We start from the raw sequence: 18,829 nt of genomic DNA, 5'->3' as shown, positions 1-18,829 counted from the left end.
GTAGGTTTTAAGATTTACCCGCTTGAGTGCATGTGCTTCTCCATATTCCCACCCCCATTGTCCCTCCCCTGCATGCTTTTGTAGTTCTTTAATGAGATCTTATAACAAAAAGAGGCTGCATGCCGGGTGTTCCTGGCTCATGCTTGTAATCCTAGCTACTCAAGAGGCTGAGATCTGAGGATCACGATTCAAAACCATCCCAGGCCACAAAGTCTGTGAGACTCTTATCTCCAATTAACTGCCAGAAAACCAGAAGTGGTGCTGTGGCTCAGAGGGTAGAGTGCTAGCTTTGAGCAAAGGAGCTCAGGGACAGCACCCAGGTTCTGAGTTCAAGCCCCATGATCGGCCACATTAAAATTAAAAGAAGCTGCAAACAGTAAAGTATCCAACTGTATCAGTCTTTTGCTTTCATAGCCAGGGCTATGGTGATTTCTCCATGACTGATTTCTGGAACATCCTTGTCGGCCATCAAGAGGCTTAAGATGAGTTAAGAAGTGGAAGAATGCTGTGCCGTGCTGGTCAAGTGCCAACAATTGATATTATTCTCAAACTGTTACAGTTTATTCCTCTCATTGGCACTCTAGAATGCATCTGCTGCTTACCTGTTGGCTTTGCTTATGGAAATAGCCATCCGGTCCCATCTCTATGGATATGTGTCTCTGGAATGAGCCCAAAGGAAGCACCAGATACGATGTGCCCCTGGCCTGCTTGCCAGAGCTTCTTGCAGTTTACTTGTTCTGCCTCACTGCCTAGCAGAAGGTCCAACATAGAGCCACGTGTGATGGTTCATACCTGTAATCCCAGCTACTCAAGAGATGGAGGCAGGAATGTCATGAGTTTGAGGGCCACTCAGCATATTAGTGAGGCCCTATCACAAAAGCAAATTATAAAATAAAAAATCTGCAGGTATGGCTCAAGTGAGAGCACTTGCCTAGCATGTGTAAGGCCCTGGGCTCTATCCTCAGGTCTAGCAAGTTTATGAGACAGGACCCAAGAATATTGCAGCTGGGTCCTCCCTTTCCCCCCTTCCTGTGGGTCAATTTTGTACTTTCCAAGTTTTCTTGTCCCATCTCAGCCTAAGTCTGGCCTCTGTGAGATGCCCAGGCAGGCTGAGCCCTTCTCTGCAGTCCTGCTAGCCTCCCCTTTCTCCCCCACCCCCACCCTGCCCCGCCCCAGGTCAGCAGCCACAGGGGAACAAGTGTGCATGCGGCAGTTGCTCCTTTCACTTTTGGGGACAAGAGACATTTTTGGAAACCCCCGGACATGAAGTGGCGTCTGGCTTGTGCTGGAGGGACGCAGCTGGATCAGACTGATGGAAGATTTGCACTTGGGCATCTGCTAGGCATTGGCTTTGCCTTACAGCACAGAGCCTTATATGGAAAAGGAGAAAACCACACCTGGGTGTTTAAACAATAGTCTATCATAGTTGTGAAAGTCAGGGTCAAAGTGATGACAGGTTCAGTGTCTGGTGAGGGCCTGAGCTTGGTCTGTGGATGACCATCTTCTGTCCTGTCAGAAGACGATGAGAGAGCTCCGAAGCCTCCAACCTCATGACCAATCACCCTCTTAATGCCCCTACCTGGGGAGCCAGGATTTAGCATGAGTCTGAAGGATGCATTCAGCCTATACCGGGCAGGTGGGGATTCTTCTTTGATGGTGTGGTGGGGGGGTACAGAACAGTGACTTCTGTCACTCATACTGAAGGCAAATGGTGAGGAGGGTCACTGAGGGCCACCCAAGAGTCAGGAAGAGGACTTGAGGGCAGGGCTGAGTCTGGATGTCTCTTGTAGAATTCAATCAGAGCACACATATCCTCTCCTGTACCAACCTTCAGTAACTTCTGGTTCCATTCAGAGCAAAGCCGAACTTCCCACCGCAGTCCCTGTGATCCGCAGTCTGGCTCTTACTGCTCCCACTAGGTCCCCTTACAGTGTCACTCTGCACCCTCTCCTCCTTGTTCTTGATCCTCTGGTGTTGTGCAAACTTGTCTCCATCTCTGCAGTCACTTCCCTTGGCTGGCAACCCCCATCTCTGGGTTCTTTCCACAGTTGATTTTCATATCCTTAGTTGTGGCTTCCCTGTCCCTCCCTCAAGTGGCCTTCTCTGGGTTCCAGGCCACCTTCTTTCATGGTGTGCTTGTTGGTTTACTTCTGGATGGTCTGTCTCAAGCACAATGAGTCAGGGACGGTCTGTATTAATAGTCTGTAGCCAGCAACAAGCAATAATGCCTGCCATCTAGTGGACACTTAGTGGGTCATTGCTGTGTGATTGAGTGGGCGAAGGAGTAGTAGGTGAACAAGTGAGTGGGTGAATGAGTGAATGGCTGGGTGAATGGCAGGTGAGTGAATGGGCGGGTGATTTGGTGAAAGTTTGAGCAGGTAAGTGGGTGGGTGGGAGGTAGGTGGGTGACTATGAATGTACATGCAGAGAAGGGGTTACTTGGGTGGTGGCTACTTGGGTGGCATAATTCCCATCCAGATGTCTGAACCCCTAAGGGCTTTGACCTTCCTTTGCCCTTCCTGACAAATAAGATAGAGATTGATCGCTCAGGGTGTCTCCTCACAGGACAAAACAAACCTGAGCTGCAAGGCATGAGTAGAAGCCACATGGGCCTTTCTAAAGATTAGGAAGGTTCTTAAGTCTGCAAGACTTTCAAATCAGGATCCCATATTGTCAAAGCTTACAGAATTCACAGACTTTATAGACCATGATAATAATTTGCCTTGTGAAGGTTAAATGTATTTGTGACTTTAAGTATCACTATCCCACAATACTGTGAAATTTGTGGAATTTATGTAATCACTTAATCTCAATTAAAAATTATTTAATAAAAAAAAATCAAGAACCCAGAGAGAGTGCCTTGTGGGCTGCTGCTGTGGTTGTGGTTTGAGGTAGAATTGCAAGGGCCGAACTAGAGCCACTCCATTTTTGAGTGCTAACGTTCCTGTGCTCAGGTCGCCCGGGCTGGGCCTACTGGTCCTTTAACAGCCTCAGGATGATCAGGCCTGACCTGTACCAGGATTTGGGAGGAAGACATAGAGAAGTTCTAACCTTCCTTCTCAGGAGAATGTGCACCTCAACTCAGAAGACCCAGTGAAGACTTTGGTGAGCACTTGAGGAAGGCAGGACTAGGTTGAGATCCAGGCACACAAAAGGGCCCACTTCTCCTTAGGGCAATAGCCCTGTGTGGCCTGGCTTATTGTTCTCAATGGCTGGGAACAGTGGAACTGTAGGGAATACTTTAGCCAAAGTGAGATGTGTAAGCTGAAGTGCTTCTAGAAATAATACTTAGGCAAGGGAGTGTGAAGGACAGAGGAAATGCAGCAAAGAATCTGCACAGGGAGCTGAGCTATGTGTGCTGGGAATCTAGTCTCAGTCTACTCCAGGTGCTATAACAAAATGCCATACGCTGAGTCACTTATAAATAACAGAGATTATCTATTTATTTAGCCAGTACTGGGTTTGAACTCAGCGCCTCCCACTTGCTTGGTTTGCTCAGCTTGCTCACCCAGCACTCTACCCACTCTTGGCCAGGCTTTTTGTTGGTTATGTTTAATTTCCTGCCTTGGGCTGGCTTGGAACCATGAACCTCATATCTCATCCTTCTGAGTAGCTAGGATTACAGGTTTAAACCACCATTGCCTGGGTCTTTACTTGAATCAGGATTGACCCCTTTGCTAACCCTCACTCTCCCCCCCCCCTCTGTGATTCAACAGCTTCCGGTGAGTTCCATTTGACCATCTCCATTTACAGATGCAGTGGATTTCTAGATTCTTCACCATCTAACATTCTCTTTTCCTCCCCTACCCCCTCAAACACTCCCATACCTACACACATGCATTCCACATGTACCTGCCTGTGTATATGTGTCTATTGCCCTGTGTGTACCATTTCAGGCACTTGAGTGAATGGGTTTTAGTACTTTCTTAGGGCTGAGTAACTGTCACCAACATCTAATTCCAACTGTTTTCATCGTACCAAGTAGGAGCCCTCGTCCCCAGGACTGTCACTTCCTATTGTCCTCTTACCTACTCCCTGGGAACCACAAATCTACTTAATGACTTCATGGATTTGCTCATTCTCCCAGTGTCCTGTGACAATTTGCATATTTGTTGACTTAGCACCCAACAAACGTGGGGAAAACACTATGTTGTAACCTGTGTTAGGACTCTGTAACTTTTTGTGGATGAATAATTTTCCATTATGTGGATACATCACCTAATTTTTTGTGGTACTGGTCTTTGAATTCAGAGCTTCAAGCTTGCTAGATAGGTGTTCTGCTTAGCTACACCTCCAGCCTCCTAGGCTAAGATCCTAGTTTATACTTCCTGCTATAGCTGGGATAATAGAGGAACACCGCTACACCCAGCTTCTTCTGTTGAGATGGAGCCCTAACCCTTTTTGCCAAGACTGGCCTCAAACTGAGATCCTCCAGATCTCAGTCTCCCAAGTAGAATAACAGGAGTGAGCCACTGTGCCAAGCTCTATACCTTTCCACTTTTCTAAATGAGTGGATTTAAAAAAAAATCCACTCATCAGTTAATGGCCATATGGGTTGTTTCTATTTCTTGGCTATAATAAATAATGCTGCTATAAACATTTCTGTACAAATTTTTGTGTGCACATATGTTTTCAGGGCTCTTGAGCACTTTCTTGGGTGTGGAATTACTGGATCATACTGTTACTTTGTTTAATTTTGAAGAACCACCAAACTAGTTTCCACCATGTCACATCCCTACCACCTTCCAGTTCCACATTCTTTCAGACACTGTGACTTTTTCTCCTTTTGACTAGCCATACAAGTTGGTGTTAGTATGATCTCACTCAGGTTCAGATAAGTGATGTTGAGACTATTTTCCAGTGCTTTTGTCTATTTCTGTATCTTCTTTGTAATAATGTCTGTTTGAATCCTTTGTTTAGGCCAGGCATTGGTGGCTTATATCTGTAATCCTAGCTACTCAGGGACCTGAGCATCAAAACTCAAAACCAGCATCAGCAGAAGAGTCTGTGAGACTTTTATCTCCAATTAACCACCAAAAAGCCAGAAGTGGATCTATGGCTTAAGTGGTAGAGCACCAGCCTTGAGTGAAAAAGCTAAGGGACAGTGCCCAAGCCTTGAGTTCAAGCCCTGTTACACACACACACACACACACACACACACACACACTTTCTTGTTATTGTGTTTCAGGTTTTTTATATACAGCATTCTAGACACCATTCACAAATATTTCTGTCATTCTCACAGCTCCTTGGTGCCACATAATACCTGACGTGAACGACTGAAGGGAGGAAGGAATTGTGGTTCATGGCTGCAGAGGTTTTAGTCTGTCATGGTTATGGTGGGGAGCAGAGCCGCTCACATTATATGAGTGGATTGAGAGAGAAAAAGGGAAGGAGAGAAGGAGAGAGAGAGACAGAGAGAGACAGACACACAGAGAGAGAGGCAGAGACAGAGACAGAGAGAGATACATGGCTGGCCTTTTTCTTTCCCCCCTTTTATTCCATCTCTGTCTCCAGTCTATGAGTGGTGACACCCACATTCAGGGCAGGGTTTCCCCTTTGGTTAGGCATCTCTGAAAATGCTCTCTCCGACACACTTAGAAATGAGCTTTACTAATCTCTTAGATTGGGGCTAGAGGTGTGGCAAATGGTAGAGTCCCTGCCTTGCAAGTATGAGGCTCTGAGTTCAAGTCCATTGAAAAAAAGTAAGAAAGAAAGAAAGAAAGAAAGAAAGAAAGAAAGAAAGAAAGAAAGAAAGAAAGAAAGAAAGAAAGAAAGAAAGAAAGAAAGAAAGAAAGAGAAAGTAAAAAAAAAAAAACGAAAGGAAACTAATTTCTTCACCATGTCTCAATGCAATCAAGATTAACCCTCAAGGTGCAACAAGTTGAAAATGTAGGCCACTGACTCAAAAACCAAATCTTGATTATAAGGGAATTTATTAGTAATAAAAGGAAATATAACAGTAGCCAATTATAACTGGCCAGGATTACTCCTAGGTATTGGGAACCCAGAAGCAGCCCTGAATAGCAACAAGTAGGGGTTCTTATACTCCCAAATGTGGGGGGAGGGTTGTCATGTAAATGGAATCTTTCCAACTCTCCTATGTTTTGCAAGCCAAGCAACACGCAGAAGCAGAATATAGAAGCTAAATATCTGGTTGTCAGCAAGAAGTGTAGGCACCAGGGCCACCACTCAGAATAGATCTGGCTGCCCACAAACTACCTCCTGTCCTAAGTTCTTCTTTTTGGAGGTTTCTGTTAAGTTTGTCGAGCAGTTTCTTGCCATAGTTTCCTTATATCATCATGACCCCTGCTCTATTATGGCTCCTCTTATGCTGCTGAGTGCCTCATTTTATTTACCTTATTTCAAAAGCGGTATGTTGATTGTTTGATTTTGTTTTTTAGTCCAGAACTAGGGCTTGAACTCAGGGCTTGGGCACTATTCCTGAGCTTTTTTTGCTCAAGGCCAGTACTCTACCACTTGAGCCACAGCTTCATTTCTGGGTTTTTTTGGTGGTTAAGAGTTTCATGGGCTTTTCTTCCCCAACGTGGCTCTGAACCGTAATCCTCAAATCTCAGCCTTCTTAGTAGCTAGGATTAGAGGCATGGCCATTAGAGCTGTCTTTTGAAGCACAAACATTTACAACTTGGAAAAAGCCTGGCTGATCTGTCCCCTCCCACTTGGGTTGTTTTGTTTTAGGTGTCAGATGTAAGAAATCCTTGCTCCTTCTGTGGCCTCAAGGATTTATATCTATTTGCTTCTAACAATTTTGTGTTTTAGCACTTGCATTTAAGTCTTGGATCCATTTTGGATGAATTTTTGTGTATGGCGTGAGGTAGGAATCCAGACTCATCCAGTTTCCCTACCACCTGAGTTGTTTTCTTGAATTTGTTATAAAAACAATCTACTTCTAAAATTCACCTTTATCTTATGGACATCTATCTGTGCTAATAAACATACATTCTAGTAAATTTTGAAAAAGAGCTCAGGGACAGTGCCCAGACCCCAAGTTCAAGCCCCACAACTGACTAAAAAAAAAGAAAGAAAATTTTGAAGCCGGGTGTTGGTGGTTCACAACTGTAATCCTAGCTACTCAGGAGGTTGAAATATAAGGATTATGGTTCAAAGCCAGCTTGAGCAGGAAAGTCTGTGAGACTCTTATCTCCAATAAACTACTCAGAAAAAACCAGAAGTGGACTGTGGTTCAAGTTGTAGAACACTAGCCTGGATCACAGGGAGGCTCAGGGATAGACCAGGGGCCCTGAGTTCAAGCCCCAGGACTAGAAAAACATTTTTTAAAGTAAATTCTGACTGAAAATTAACAGACACACCAAAGCAAAATACACATGTTATAAGCGTTTAACTTGACCTGTTTTGCATTCATGCCAATACCATTCAGACCAAAGCCAGAATGTTACCAAGACCCCAGATGTCTCTTTGGTCCTTGCTCCCAGCCATTATTAAGCCCAACCTCCTTCCATGGGCAGCTTCTACCCTGGCTCTTTCACTGCAATGTAGTTTTGTCTGCTTTTGAACTTGGTGTGAGGGTTGCTATACAACATTTGAACTTAGCCCTGGCCCCTGGCTCATAGTTTGATTGTTAAAGGAAGACTCACTCCAGCTGCTGTTTTGAAGAAAGTTGGCCACTGGAATCATAGGCAATGACTAGAACCCAGGTCAGAGATGGAAGGGATTTGAATCAGGTGGTTGTGGTGGCTCTGGTAAGAAGTGGATGTATCCTGGACATATTTTGAAAATGAAGGTACATGATACCAGGGTTAGTTAGATATGGAGTGTGTGAGAAGATGCATTTTCCAGTATCCAATGCTGCATCAGCTTTTCTCACTAGCATCTTGTGTCCTTTTAACGCAACAAGGGTCCCGCTCAGCTGGCTGGGCGCCACGGAAGTGGAGTGTTTACCTGGAAGTGGAGTGTTTAGACCATGACCTTTGGGACTAGGGACTTAGGGAAAATCGTTGCCCTGTTCTCACTACATGGGCAGGTTAATTATGTTATCACCACCTCAGTTTCTTCATCTGTAAGTTAGGGATAAAAAATTGACAGTTTGGAAGTGGCACGGTGGCTCACAGTCGTAGAGTGCTAGCCTTTGGTAAAAGAGTACAGTGACAGTACCCAGGCCCTGAGTTCAAGCCCCATGACTGACCAAAAGACAACAACAACAAAAAAAACCCAAACAGACCAGAACCAAAAACAAGCCTGTCAATTCCCTGTAGGTGTGGGTGGGATGAGCTGAGGGGGCATAGTGAGGGCAGACACAGGGAGAATATACGTCAATGACAGTTATTTTCATTATTATTGTTGTTATCATTACTATTTTGTGCTGGTACTGGGGCTTGCGTTCAAGGACTTGTGCTCTCAGTTGGCTTTTTCCACTCAAGGCTTGTGCTCTACTACTTTCTACTATCATCATCATCATCATCATCATCATCATCATCATCATCATCATCATCATCATCATCATCATTATTTATTGCCAGCACTGAAGCTTGAACTCAGGGCTTGGAGCACTGTCCCTGAGCATTTTTTTTTTTTTTTAACATAAAGCTGCTCTCTACCACTTGAGTCCCAGCTCCACTTCTGTCTTTGGGTGGTTAATTGGAGATAAGAGTCTTACAAACTTTCCTGCTTGGACTGGCTTTGAACCTCAGACTTCAGATTTCAGCTTCCTGAATATCTAGGATTACAGGCATGAGCCATTGGTGCTCTGCTCCATTATTATTTTTTTTTTTTAAGGAAGCTCAGATTGTGTTTTATTGACTTCTTAAATGGAAAGCAACTGTCACTTGCTTGGAAGAACAAGAAACCATAAAATAAAATATATTGAATGGAAACATATCTATGCTGTTCTATTCTGGTTAGAGGTTGTTGCAGAGCAAGGTAAAGAAACAAGTGTTCAGGCCCAGTTAATACTAAATGCAGACTTCTCTGCTCAGTGTAGGAAGGATTAACTTGGGAAAACAGGAACTTTAAATGTCCTGTCTACTCTGCCCAGAAATACCTTCTAAAGTTTCACAGGTCTGGGGCTTCAGATGACTAAGGATTTGCCAGTCCTTCAGAGAGGCCCTAGCTTTTTTTTTTTTTTTTCTTTGTTTTTGGTCGGTCGTGGGGCTTGAACTCTGGGCCTGGGCGCTGTCCCTCAGCTCTTCAGCTCAAAAGGCAAGTGCTCTACCACTTGAGCCACAGCGCCACTTCCGGTTTTCTGGTAGTTAGAGATAAGAGTCTCAGACTTTCCTGCCCGGGGTGGCTTTGAACCGCGATCCTCAGATCTCAGCCTCCTGAGTAGCTAGGATTACAGGCGAGAGCCACCGGCGCCCGGCTGGCCCTAGCTTTTAATTTCACGAGCATGGCTTTGTGTGTGTGTTTGTGTACACGCCCGTGTTAGGGCGGGACGGGGTTCATTCCTGTTCACTTTCCCTCCTGATTGATCCAGGACAGTGGCTGGATGCATAGACTGAAGCAGGAGGCAGTCTGGCCTCTTCCCTGCACCTTTGTCTTAGTCCACTTCTCCAGGGAAGCGGGACGCGCCAGCCAGGCGGATAGGGGTGGGGACGGGCCGAGGCCGGCAGGGGGTGTGGCCATCGCTCGGTACACCAGACCGACAGGGGCACGCTAGAGCGGGGCAGGGCGTGGCCTCCCGATGAGGGCGGGGCCACCTGCAGGGGGCGTGGCCTCTCGTCGGGGGCGGGACCGGAACCCGGCAGCCAGTGAGAGTCCCGAGGGCCTGGGCCGGGGCCGGATCCGGGCGCGGGGCGGACGGTGAGTGTCGCTGATCCGGAGTGTCGCGGGAGCTCGGCCCCTGGGACCCCTGGCTCCCGAGCTGCCCTGGCCTACAGCGCCTGGGGAAGGGCTGGTCCCCAGGCTGGAGGGGTGGAGCGTGAGCAGACTTGGAGGTGTGCAGAGAGGCTGTGGCCAGGCCTGCAGGACGCCAGGCCCCCACCCCAGAGTGAGGAGACCCGGGGGGGTCAGGGAGGGCCGTTCCCACCCCCGGGCTTTTCCCCGCTGCCAGCCTCAGTTTCCCCATCTCCACCCGTGGGAGGTGAGATCTGCCTGGGTGATCTGCCCTGTGAGTCTTCAGGAGTCTCCGTCCTCATCCGTTGCCCTTGAAAGTGTGCTAGGTTCGAGGCCTACCCCTGCCGGCACAGGCCCGCACTGCCCGCCCGGAAGCCTGCTGCAGGGGGCTGGCCTCCTCCTTGGCTGGGTCCCCACACTTCATGTGCCCCCTGTGGCACAGACCTGAAGGTGTCACTTAGCAAGTGGCCTTCTGCCTCATGGGCTCCTCTGTGCCCTGAAGATTCTGCCTCTTGATGCTACAGCTGTCTCCCGGGATCGGTGTAGAGTAAATCCCATCCTTTCATTCTCTCAAGTCCCGGATGGAGAAATGGAGATAACAATTGAAAAATTAGACTTGTTCTCAGCCCTCATGGGGGGTGGAGTGGGGAGGTGTAGACTCCAGAAAGTAGCTCCTGGCAGTGACATGTGTAAATACATGGCATCTGCGATGGAGGATAATAAAGCAGGGAAAGAGGCCAGGGTGCTGGGATTGGGGGCTGCCATTATACAGTATATTCAGGAAGGCCTCTCATAGACCGCACCTGAGCAGAATCTTAAGAAGATGAGGGCAAGTCATGTGATATGTTCACCAAGCATAGAGCCTATGCAAAGGCCCTGGGGCAGAAGCAGGATGGAGGCTGGGGTGGGATGACAGGCAAGCCTGGCTTGTTGTCCTTGAACCAAAGATGCGGCCAGGACGGCTATAGCAGGATGGTGAGGAATGGATGGGAATTTGGAAGAGTGGATGCAGAAAGGAGAGCTTTGGGGAGGGGAGGGCCCCCCCTTCCAGGGTTTGGTTTTTACTCTGAGTAATATGAGAGCCATCAGAAGGCTGTGAGAATGGAGTCCCCAGCTCTCCCATAGGAGGGCCAAGCAGGCTCATCAAGCTGAGGAGTTGAGAACAGACCCAAAAGGGAGAAGGCAGCAGAGAAGACCAGTGAGGAGCTGCTGCTGTCATTCTAGGGAGAGGCTGTGGTACTTGCTTTGTGGCATAAAAGGGTAGAGAGAGTGCAAAATCCGAACTTTTGCCTCTAGGGTGTCAATAGGGCTTGGGGAGAGCCATTGGCTCTGAGGGTTTTGCCCAGAGCACCTGGAAGTTAGGGCTGCCATCACCTGCAGCAGTTTAAGGGAAGATCAGAGTTCTGCTCTGTGCTTGTTTGCTTTCAGATGCCCCTAAGGCACCCACAGCCCAGCTACATCCAGTAGACAATGGGGAGAAGTTTCAGTGGGGCTGGAGCTGGCAGTAAAGTTTGGGCATTGTCACTGTGGAGCTGGGGTTTCATGCTAGAACAGGTAGGCTCAGTCAGGAAAGAATGAGTGATGGAGAGAGGAGAGGAGAAGAGAAGGGCTGGGAGGGAAGGGGAGAGGAGATGGGAAGGGAGAGGAGAGGGGAAAAGAGTAAAGGGAAGAGTAGAGGAGGAGAGGGGAGAAGAGAGGTGAAGAGGGGAGAAGAGGGAGATCATTCAGGTCTGGGGGCTGCAGGGACAGAAAGAGCCTGGAGTGGGATGGGGAGGAATGGGAGAATGGGTGTTCTGGATGAGAGAGAAATGCTCAGAGAAGAGGGGAGGGGAAAGGAGGGAGGATGAGGAAGAGGAGGAGGAGGAGAAGGAGGAGTGAGGAGGGAGAAGGGAGAAGGGAGAGGAGGAAGGAGGAGTTACAACAAATGCCTTTGGTGAAGCCAGCAGGGGAGAGCTGAGGATTGAGCACTGGGAAGTACTGGTGATCTTGAGCAGTCTGAGGTCCCAGTTGGCAGGAAAGTGGGGAGGCCTTGGGCTCCACAACCCTGGGCACTGAGCTGATAGGGTGGGCCCAGAGAGGGCTTTGCTCTTTCCATGGGGGAACTGATGACTTGGGACTGGTCTCACATGCAGCAGCTTAGAGCCTGGGAGGGCAGGTAGAGCCATTGCTCTGAGAGACCTGGCCCAGGTTATGATCCAGGAAGCTCAGCAGCAGCAGCTTTCCTGGGCCCCTCTGCAGTCCACAGGAGCTGGGGCTGGGGCTGAGACCTCAGTGCTGAGCCCAGCCCCTGGCTAGATGCCGCAGGGAAGCCAGCCTGGCCACCATCTTGGTCTCCAGAAGCAAGGAGGTGTCAGTGCACAGCTGTGGATTGAGGATGGTGAGAGGGATTGTGGGTCACCCCTTAACTCTCTGTTTTAGCAAGAGGGTACCCCTGTTTTTACTGGGGCTCCACCTTGGGTAGAACAATAGTGACTCCAAAGTCATAAAAATTGAAGTAGAGAAGAAAAGCTGATAAAAGTAGACCAATGATATGTGTGTGTGTGTGTGTGTGTATGCGCACGCGCACGTGCGTGCGTGCGTGTGTGTGTGTGTGTGTGTGTGTGTGTGTGTGTGTGTGTGCGTGTGTGTGTGCGCGCGCGCATGCGCGCACGTGCGCCAGTCCTGGGACTTGAGTACTGTCCCTGAGTTTTTTTTCTCTTTCAAGTCATGCTTTATCACTTGAATCATAGATCCACTTCTGGCTTTTTGTTGGTTCATTGGAGAAAAGCATTTCATGGACTTTCCTGCTCAGGCTGGCTTTGAACTTTGATCCTCAGGTCTCAGCTTTCTGAATGGCTAGGATTACAGACATGTGACACCAGTACTCTGCTTAGACTAATGTATTTAATCTGAAGATGGAAAGAATGACCTAGTAAGGTCATTCAAGAGCCACCTTTTAGGGACAAATTTTTACTAATAGAAGGGAGCAGAACGTTGATCTCTTTTTATTCCCCCCCCCCCTCCTAATTTTAAGTGAAGCAGGATAATTGTGAAGATAGCACCAAGGCCAGATCTTACTTTTCATGAGGGAGAGTGATGCTGGCCCTGCTTTGAGATGGGAGCTGGCCAACTTGGTCCATGGGAATAGACACTCTTGTTCCGAGGCTTCTAGAAGACTTGCACAGATGGGGCTTTCCAGCTGCTGGGGGGGAGGACAGAGCACCAGGCCTCATGGCTTGGGCCTGTCCCTTCCTGTGCCTGCTGCATCCTCATGTCACCAGCTGGGGTGTATGGGAAAGGCCCCTGTTTGTGTCTCTTTGTGGATGAGCACATCTGAATGTGGGGGCAATTATGTCGCCAGGGTCTGCATCTGAAAGACCTAGAATTGCCAAGAGTTACTGCATTCTGGCTGGCTGACCAGCTGGCAAGCACTGGCTTCCGGGGCTCATCCTTTTGGGAGTTCCCTAAGGTGGGGCTGCGACAGATTCAGAACAGCCAGTCTAGCACCACTGGGCTTTGGTGTCTCTACTTCAGACTCACCCACAGAAGTCTGGTAGCACTCCAGCCCTCTAGGGTTGGTGGGCCAGGCTGTGGCAGGAGAAGAAAACAGCAGATGTCTCTGCCTGGGATTCTGTAGGTAAGGGGAACTGCACTTCACCTCTGTATCACTCCTGTCTTCTTCAAAGAATTTCCTGGTTGTATACATGCATGCTCACCAGGCCTGGGGCCCAGGCTTCCTTTCTGGGCATTTTCAGAGGGTAGGTGATTATTTTCTTCAGGACTTGGGGGTTTGGGTTCCCCTTGTTCTCCCCACCACTCCACCAGGAAACATTCTTTTAGCACCCAGCCTCCAGTGCCCCCTGCACCAGGGCCAGGTGCACAGTTCACCTTACTGTCTCAATTTTCCTCTCTGGCCAGCCCATGCTTGGTAGCATTCTGATTTATAGATTTCTCCTTTTGCTTCCTTGGGCTGTCCCAGGATGGTCACAGGATGTCCCAGCCCCTGTTCTCCCTTTGTAGGTTGGGATTCAGGAACATTCCACAGAGTATGAGTGTGGCCTGTGCAGACAAAGCTTAGGATGAGGACTCTGGTTGCTCTGAGAGAGACAAAGACAGCCCACTGGAAAGACGCAAGCCCCAGGCCACTTGGCATCTGCTCTGGGCGTCTGGGAATGTTCCCGACATATTAGAGGAAGCCCTTGGTCATCTTCTGCCTCGGTTGCCAGTACTTTTCATGTTAGTTTTCTCAGGGCACAGCACCAGCCCTGGTCCCCAGACCCTGTGACAATCACAAACAGACCTGCTGAGATTTTCTCTGTACTTGGGGAACCTCCCAGAATCTGAAGCTCTGGGGGGTGGGGGGTCACCTTCCCTCTAAGTCCCAGCATCTGGAGACTGGGATATAGCCCAGAGCCTGCCACTGATGACAGTGGCAGGGTGTGGACATTGGGGAGGGGGCTGTGTAGGAGGAAGTGAGGGTCTCATGGCAGGTCTGTGTGTGTGTGTGTGTGTGTGTGTGATGCTGATCTGATGCCAGTAAGCTGATGCCATGATCTGCCATTTCCTTTGGGTGGGGTCTTTACTGCAGGAAAGATTCTGCACAATAGAGCTTCCCTGTTGGGCACACGCATGAGGGGTGGGGCTTGGATCTCCATGAAGAGCCCAGGGATATGGCTCTTGAGGGCATCCTGGGGTCACACTGCTTGCATTCAGATTCCAGCTCTGCCTCCCCAGGGTGTGGCAAGCTATACAAGTCTCTTGCCTGTGGGTCCCAAGTTTCTTCCTCTGTACAATGGGGCTGGTCACAGCCCCCACTTCTTAGAGGCTGGGAGGTAAGTGATTTCATACAGGAAAGTCCCTGGGACAATGCTCGGTACCTCACTGGGGTTTCATGGCTGTTAGTCATTACTGAAACTGTGTGGGACTCAGCCAACAGCACTGCCTGCTCTGCTTTGGAGAATGAATGGCTAGGCTGGATTCCTTGGCAGCTCTTGCTCCTCCTATTCGCCTGGCCTTTCTAAACAACTTCCTCCTCCTCCTCCTCCTCCTCCTCCTCCTCCTCCCCCCCTCCTCCCCCTCCTCCTCCCCCTCCCCCTCCCCCACTTCCCCCTCCTCCTCCTCCTCCTCCTCCTCCTCCTCCTCCTCCTCCTCCTCCTCCTCCTCCTTCCCTCTTCTTTCTCTTTGTAGCAGTACTGTGGCTTGAATTCAGGGCCTGTGTACTCTTGCTTGGCTTTTTCACCCAAGGGTGGAACTGACCACTTGAGCCACACCTCCGCTTCAGGCTTTTTGCTGGTTAATTGGAAATCAGAGTCTCAAAGAGCTGGGTTCTGGTGGCTCATGCCCTTAATCCTAGCTACTCAGGAAGCTGAGTTCTGAAGATCACAGTTCGAAGACAGCCTGGGCAGGAAAGTCTTGAGATTATGCTCTCCATTTAACTACCACAAAGTTCGAAGTGGAGCTGTGTCTCAAGTGCTGGAGCTCTAGCCTTGAGCCAAAAAGCTCAGCAGCAGTGCCTAGGCCCTGAGTTCAAGCCCCAGGACTGGTACATGCATAAAAAAGGCTCTCATGGACTTTTCTGCTTGGGCTAGCTTTGAACCCTAATCCTCAGATCTCAGTGTTCTGAGTAGCTAGCACTATAGTTGTATGCTACCGGCACCTTGCTAAACTTGTTAAAGCAGAGACTCAAGGGTGTTGATATAACATTTGGCCACTTCAGACCCTGGGGGAAAGATTTTGAGGCAGTTTCTTTCCCTGGGGCTCGTTTGCATATATGCATACTGGGCAGCGTGGATTGAGTAGACACATTGCTGATTTGATTTCTCTCCCAGGTTGTGACATGTGCTCACGGGAAGATTTCCAAGCACAGAGAAGCCAGCTGGTGGCGCTGTTGATCTCAGGGTCCCTGGAGGGCTTCGAGTGCATCCTGGACTGGCTGCTGTCCTGGGAAGTGCTCTCCTGGGAGGATTACGAGAGTCTCTGCCTCCTGGGCCAGCCTCTGTCTCACTCAGCTAGGTGCCTGCTGGACACAGTCTGGAGCAAGGGTGCTTGGGGCTGTGAGAAGCTCATCGCGGCTATCCAAGAAGCACAGGCCAGCAGCCACAGCCCTGAGGTGCATGCCTGCTGGTCCCCCCATTCAAGGCAGCCAGCCCAAGACCTGCAGAGTCACCGGCCAGCTGTTGTCAGGAAACTCTACAGCCACGTGGAAGCCGTGCTGGACTTGGCACAGGAACGTGGCTTCCTCAGCCAGTACGAGTGTGATGAAATCAGGCTGCCAATCTTTACATCATCCCAGAGGGTAAGACCCTCCAGTTTGTTCAGCAGAATTTCCAGGAAATGGATACTTAGTCACCAAGACCATGGTTCTAGGGAAGTCAGTACTATGGGGGTATCTTGACCTGAGGAGTTCCTCTTAAACCATTAATCAGGGAAGTCAGAGTTGCTTTGGGTTCCTGGTGTCTTAGACCTGTGTGACCATCCAGGGCTGGGCCTTGCAGCCGGAGTGATGTATATGTGACGTCAGCCTTCTCTACAGAACTCCCCATCCTTACCCTCCCGTCCCAGTCTCCTCCTGCAAAACTCTGGCAGTAGTCATACAGGGCCTAGTGTTTGAGGTTTGAGGGAGAACCCAATGAGCTAATACCTGGGGGAACTCCCTAGAAACATCCCCCTGGGTGGCTCTTATTTCTGCTCTGAATGAGCAGTGTTCTCTATTTGTACATTTTATGGTACAAATAATATTGTGGTGTTTTGTTTTGTTTGTTGGTACTTACTCTCACTCCCCTTGTTTGTTTAAGAATGGTGCTGTGCCACTTGAGCCATACCTCTGCTTCTGGCTTTTTGCTGGTTAGTTGGAGATAAGAGTCTCTCTTATTTGTCTGCCTGGGCTGGCTTTGAACCACAACCCTCCGGATTTTAAGCCTCTTGAGTAGTTAGGATTATAGGCGTGAGCCACACAGGCACCTGGCTTATTGCTTTGTTTTAAATAAACAGCTCAACAGAGGATAGATAACATTTCATTATATTAAATCTGTACTGAAAGATATAGCACACTGAATTCTAATGTAGTTGAAATGAATACCTAGGGGTTCTGATATAAAATTTTATTAGATGAGTCATTCAGAGTTGGAATAAGCCCACCCTTGATAATGCAGTGATTCTACAGAGACTACAGGGACAGAAAAGAGTCTGTTGGGTATTTTTGAAACTCCATTTTATTTTCCTTTACACAGTGCTTCTTAGTCAGATGGAAACAGTCACTAACGTTCCACTTTGTAGACTGGGAAATGCAGAAGCAGGGACGTCATCAGGACGAGAGCAGGGAAGGGTAGGGCTGGTATTTCCCCCACCACCTTGACTCTTTCACTCCTCATTCATTTGCTCATTCATTCAGTCATGTCCCCAAGGTCTAGTAGGTGTGTTTAAAATGCTCTACCTATGGTAGGTACTCAATAAATACTTGTTGATGCAATAAATGAGGGTTTATCAAGTGAATTCTGGTGATAGTGGAATAGTAGGTGGGCTGAGTTGGGGAATGGTCTAGTTTTTCTTTTTGTGTCTTAAAATATATACATATGGGTATAATTCATGTATATGTGTGAGTGTGAGTGTGTGTGTGTGAGAGAGAGAGAGAGAGAGAGAGAGAGAGAGAGAGAGAGAGAGAGAGAGAGAGAGAGAGAGAGAGAGAGAGGTTCAAGTCTAGGTAAACCTAAATTGAGATTCATAAACTAAACACCTCTGTCTTGTTCTTTCTAGGTAGTGCATATGAAATCCATAATTATATTCCCAGCACAAATTCCTTGGATCTAGTTCACTCCAAGGAAATGCAAAAGACATATTACTTATGCTTACCTTGGTGTGTCTCTGTGTATGTTTGTATGTGTGCTAGTACCGGTGCTTGAACTCAAGGTCTTAGCCTCTCACTTGGCTTTCTTGCTTATGACTAGACTTCTAGCAGTTGAGCAGTTGAGCAGACCTCCAGTCTGGAGTCTCTTGAATTTTCTGACTGGGCCGGCTTGAAACCTCAATGTTCCAGGTGTCAGTTTCCTGGGTAGCTAGGATTAGAGGTGTGGCCCAGAGATGTGCCCTGATCCTTGGAGTGTTTTGTGATCTGTGGTAAGGATAGAATCAGCCCCCTCAAGAGCTTAGAGTGTTGTGTCTTGTCTTAGCTTTGGCTGAGTGCTTTCAGTATGTTCTGACTGGATTGTCTGAAGTATTTGGAGAAGGTGGCTGAGATCCATAGGGCCCAGAGGATATGGCATGAATACAAGATCTTTCTGGATTGGTGAGAAAAAGAAAATGGGACAATTCATGGGTGAAAGAAAAAAATCAGAATGGATATCGGAAAATATTTAGAATCAAATCAAAATGGAAAATATTACTTGATCAAAATCTATAGGATGAAGTTAAAGCAGAACATAGAGGGAAATTTATAGCCTAAAGTGCTTAGATTAGGAAAGAGAAGCTGAATTTTAATGAGCTAAGAAAGAACTCAGCAAAAGCCAACTTTAAAGGCCAGGGCTGAACTGGGTGAGTGGAAGGAACAGTGGACTCAGGTTTAGAAGGTGACAAAGGGAAGGTAATGCCTGAGAGTTAAGCTTTGGTTGTAAAACTTTTTCCTAGCTTCCTTCAAGCTCTGGAATTCTGTTATCTCTGATTTACTGGTCTTCTCTCAGTGGCTGCCTTTCTGATACAGTGTAAGGGACATTTGTGGCATTGTCCCCCCAGTCACCCTTTCAATTTCCTATATAGAGGTGACTGTCACTGATTGCAGGCTGGGGACTGAAGCAAATACAGGTTAAAGACCCAAACCCGTAGAAAGCTATAGCTACTGTCCACTGCAGGAGTGCCTCTGGGTGCCAGGCACTGTACCCAACCCTTCCCTGTATTGTTTCATTGACGCCACACTACATCCTTCCAACAATGTAGTATGGCCACACTGTTTGTGAACAGTGATTAGCATGCCCTTTTCACCCCTCTGGAAAGAGGCTAGCAAAGATTTGAATGCAGGCCTGCTTTTCTCCAAAGCAGGTGAACTTCCCTC

General features: G+C 48.2%; 1 protein-coding gene across 2 annotated transcripts in view; it reads left to right on the top strand.

Annotated features, from left to right (window-relative positions):
- Positions 1–9,735: 9,735 nt before the first annotated feature.
- Nod2 (nucleotide binding oligomerization domain containing 2) overlaps positions 9,736–18,829 on the top strand; it is a 36,760-nt gene continuing 27,666 nt past the window's right edge. For both annotated transcript variants that reach the window (XM_070011967.1, XM_070011968.1), the window contains exons 1-2: positions 9,736–9,777; positions 15,618–16,084. In XM_070011967.1, the coding sequence (XP_069868068.1) occupies positions 15,626–16,084 (459 nt within the window). In that variant the 5' untranslated portion in view covers positions 9,736–9,777; positions 15,618–15,625. The remainder of the gene's footprint in view (positions 9,778–15,617; positions 16,085–18,829) is intronic.

Source organism: Dipodomys merriami, unplaced genomic scaffold (assembly GCF_024711535.1).
Source record: "Dipodomys merriami isolate MVZ:Mamm:240054 unplaced genomic scaffold, mDipMer1.0.p SCAF_85, whole genome shotgun sequence".
Taxonomy (NCBI): Eukaryota; Metazoa; Chordata; class Mammalia; order Rodentia; family Heteromyidae; genus Dipodomys; species Dipodomys merriami.
Note: the sequence above shows the minus strand (reverse complement) of the source record. Positions and strands in the feature narration are given on the sequence as shown.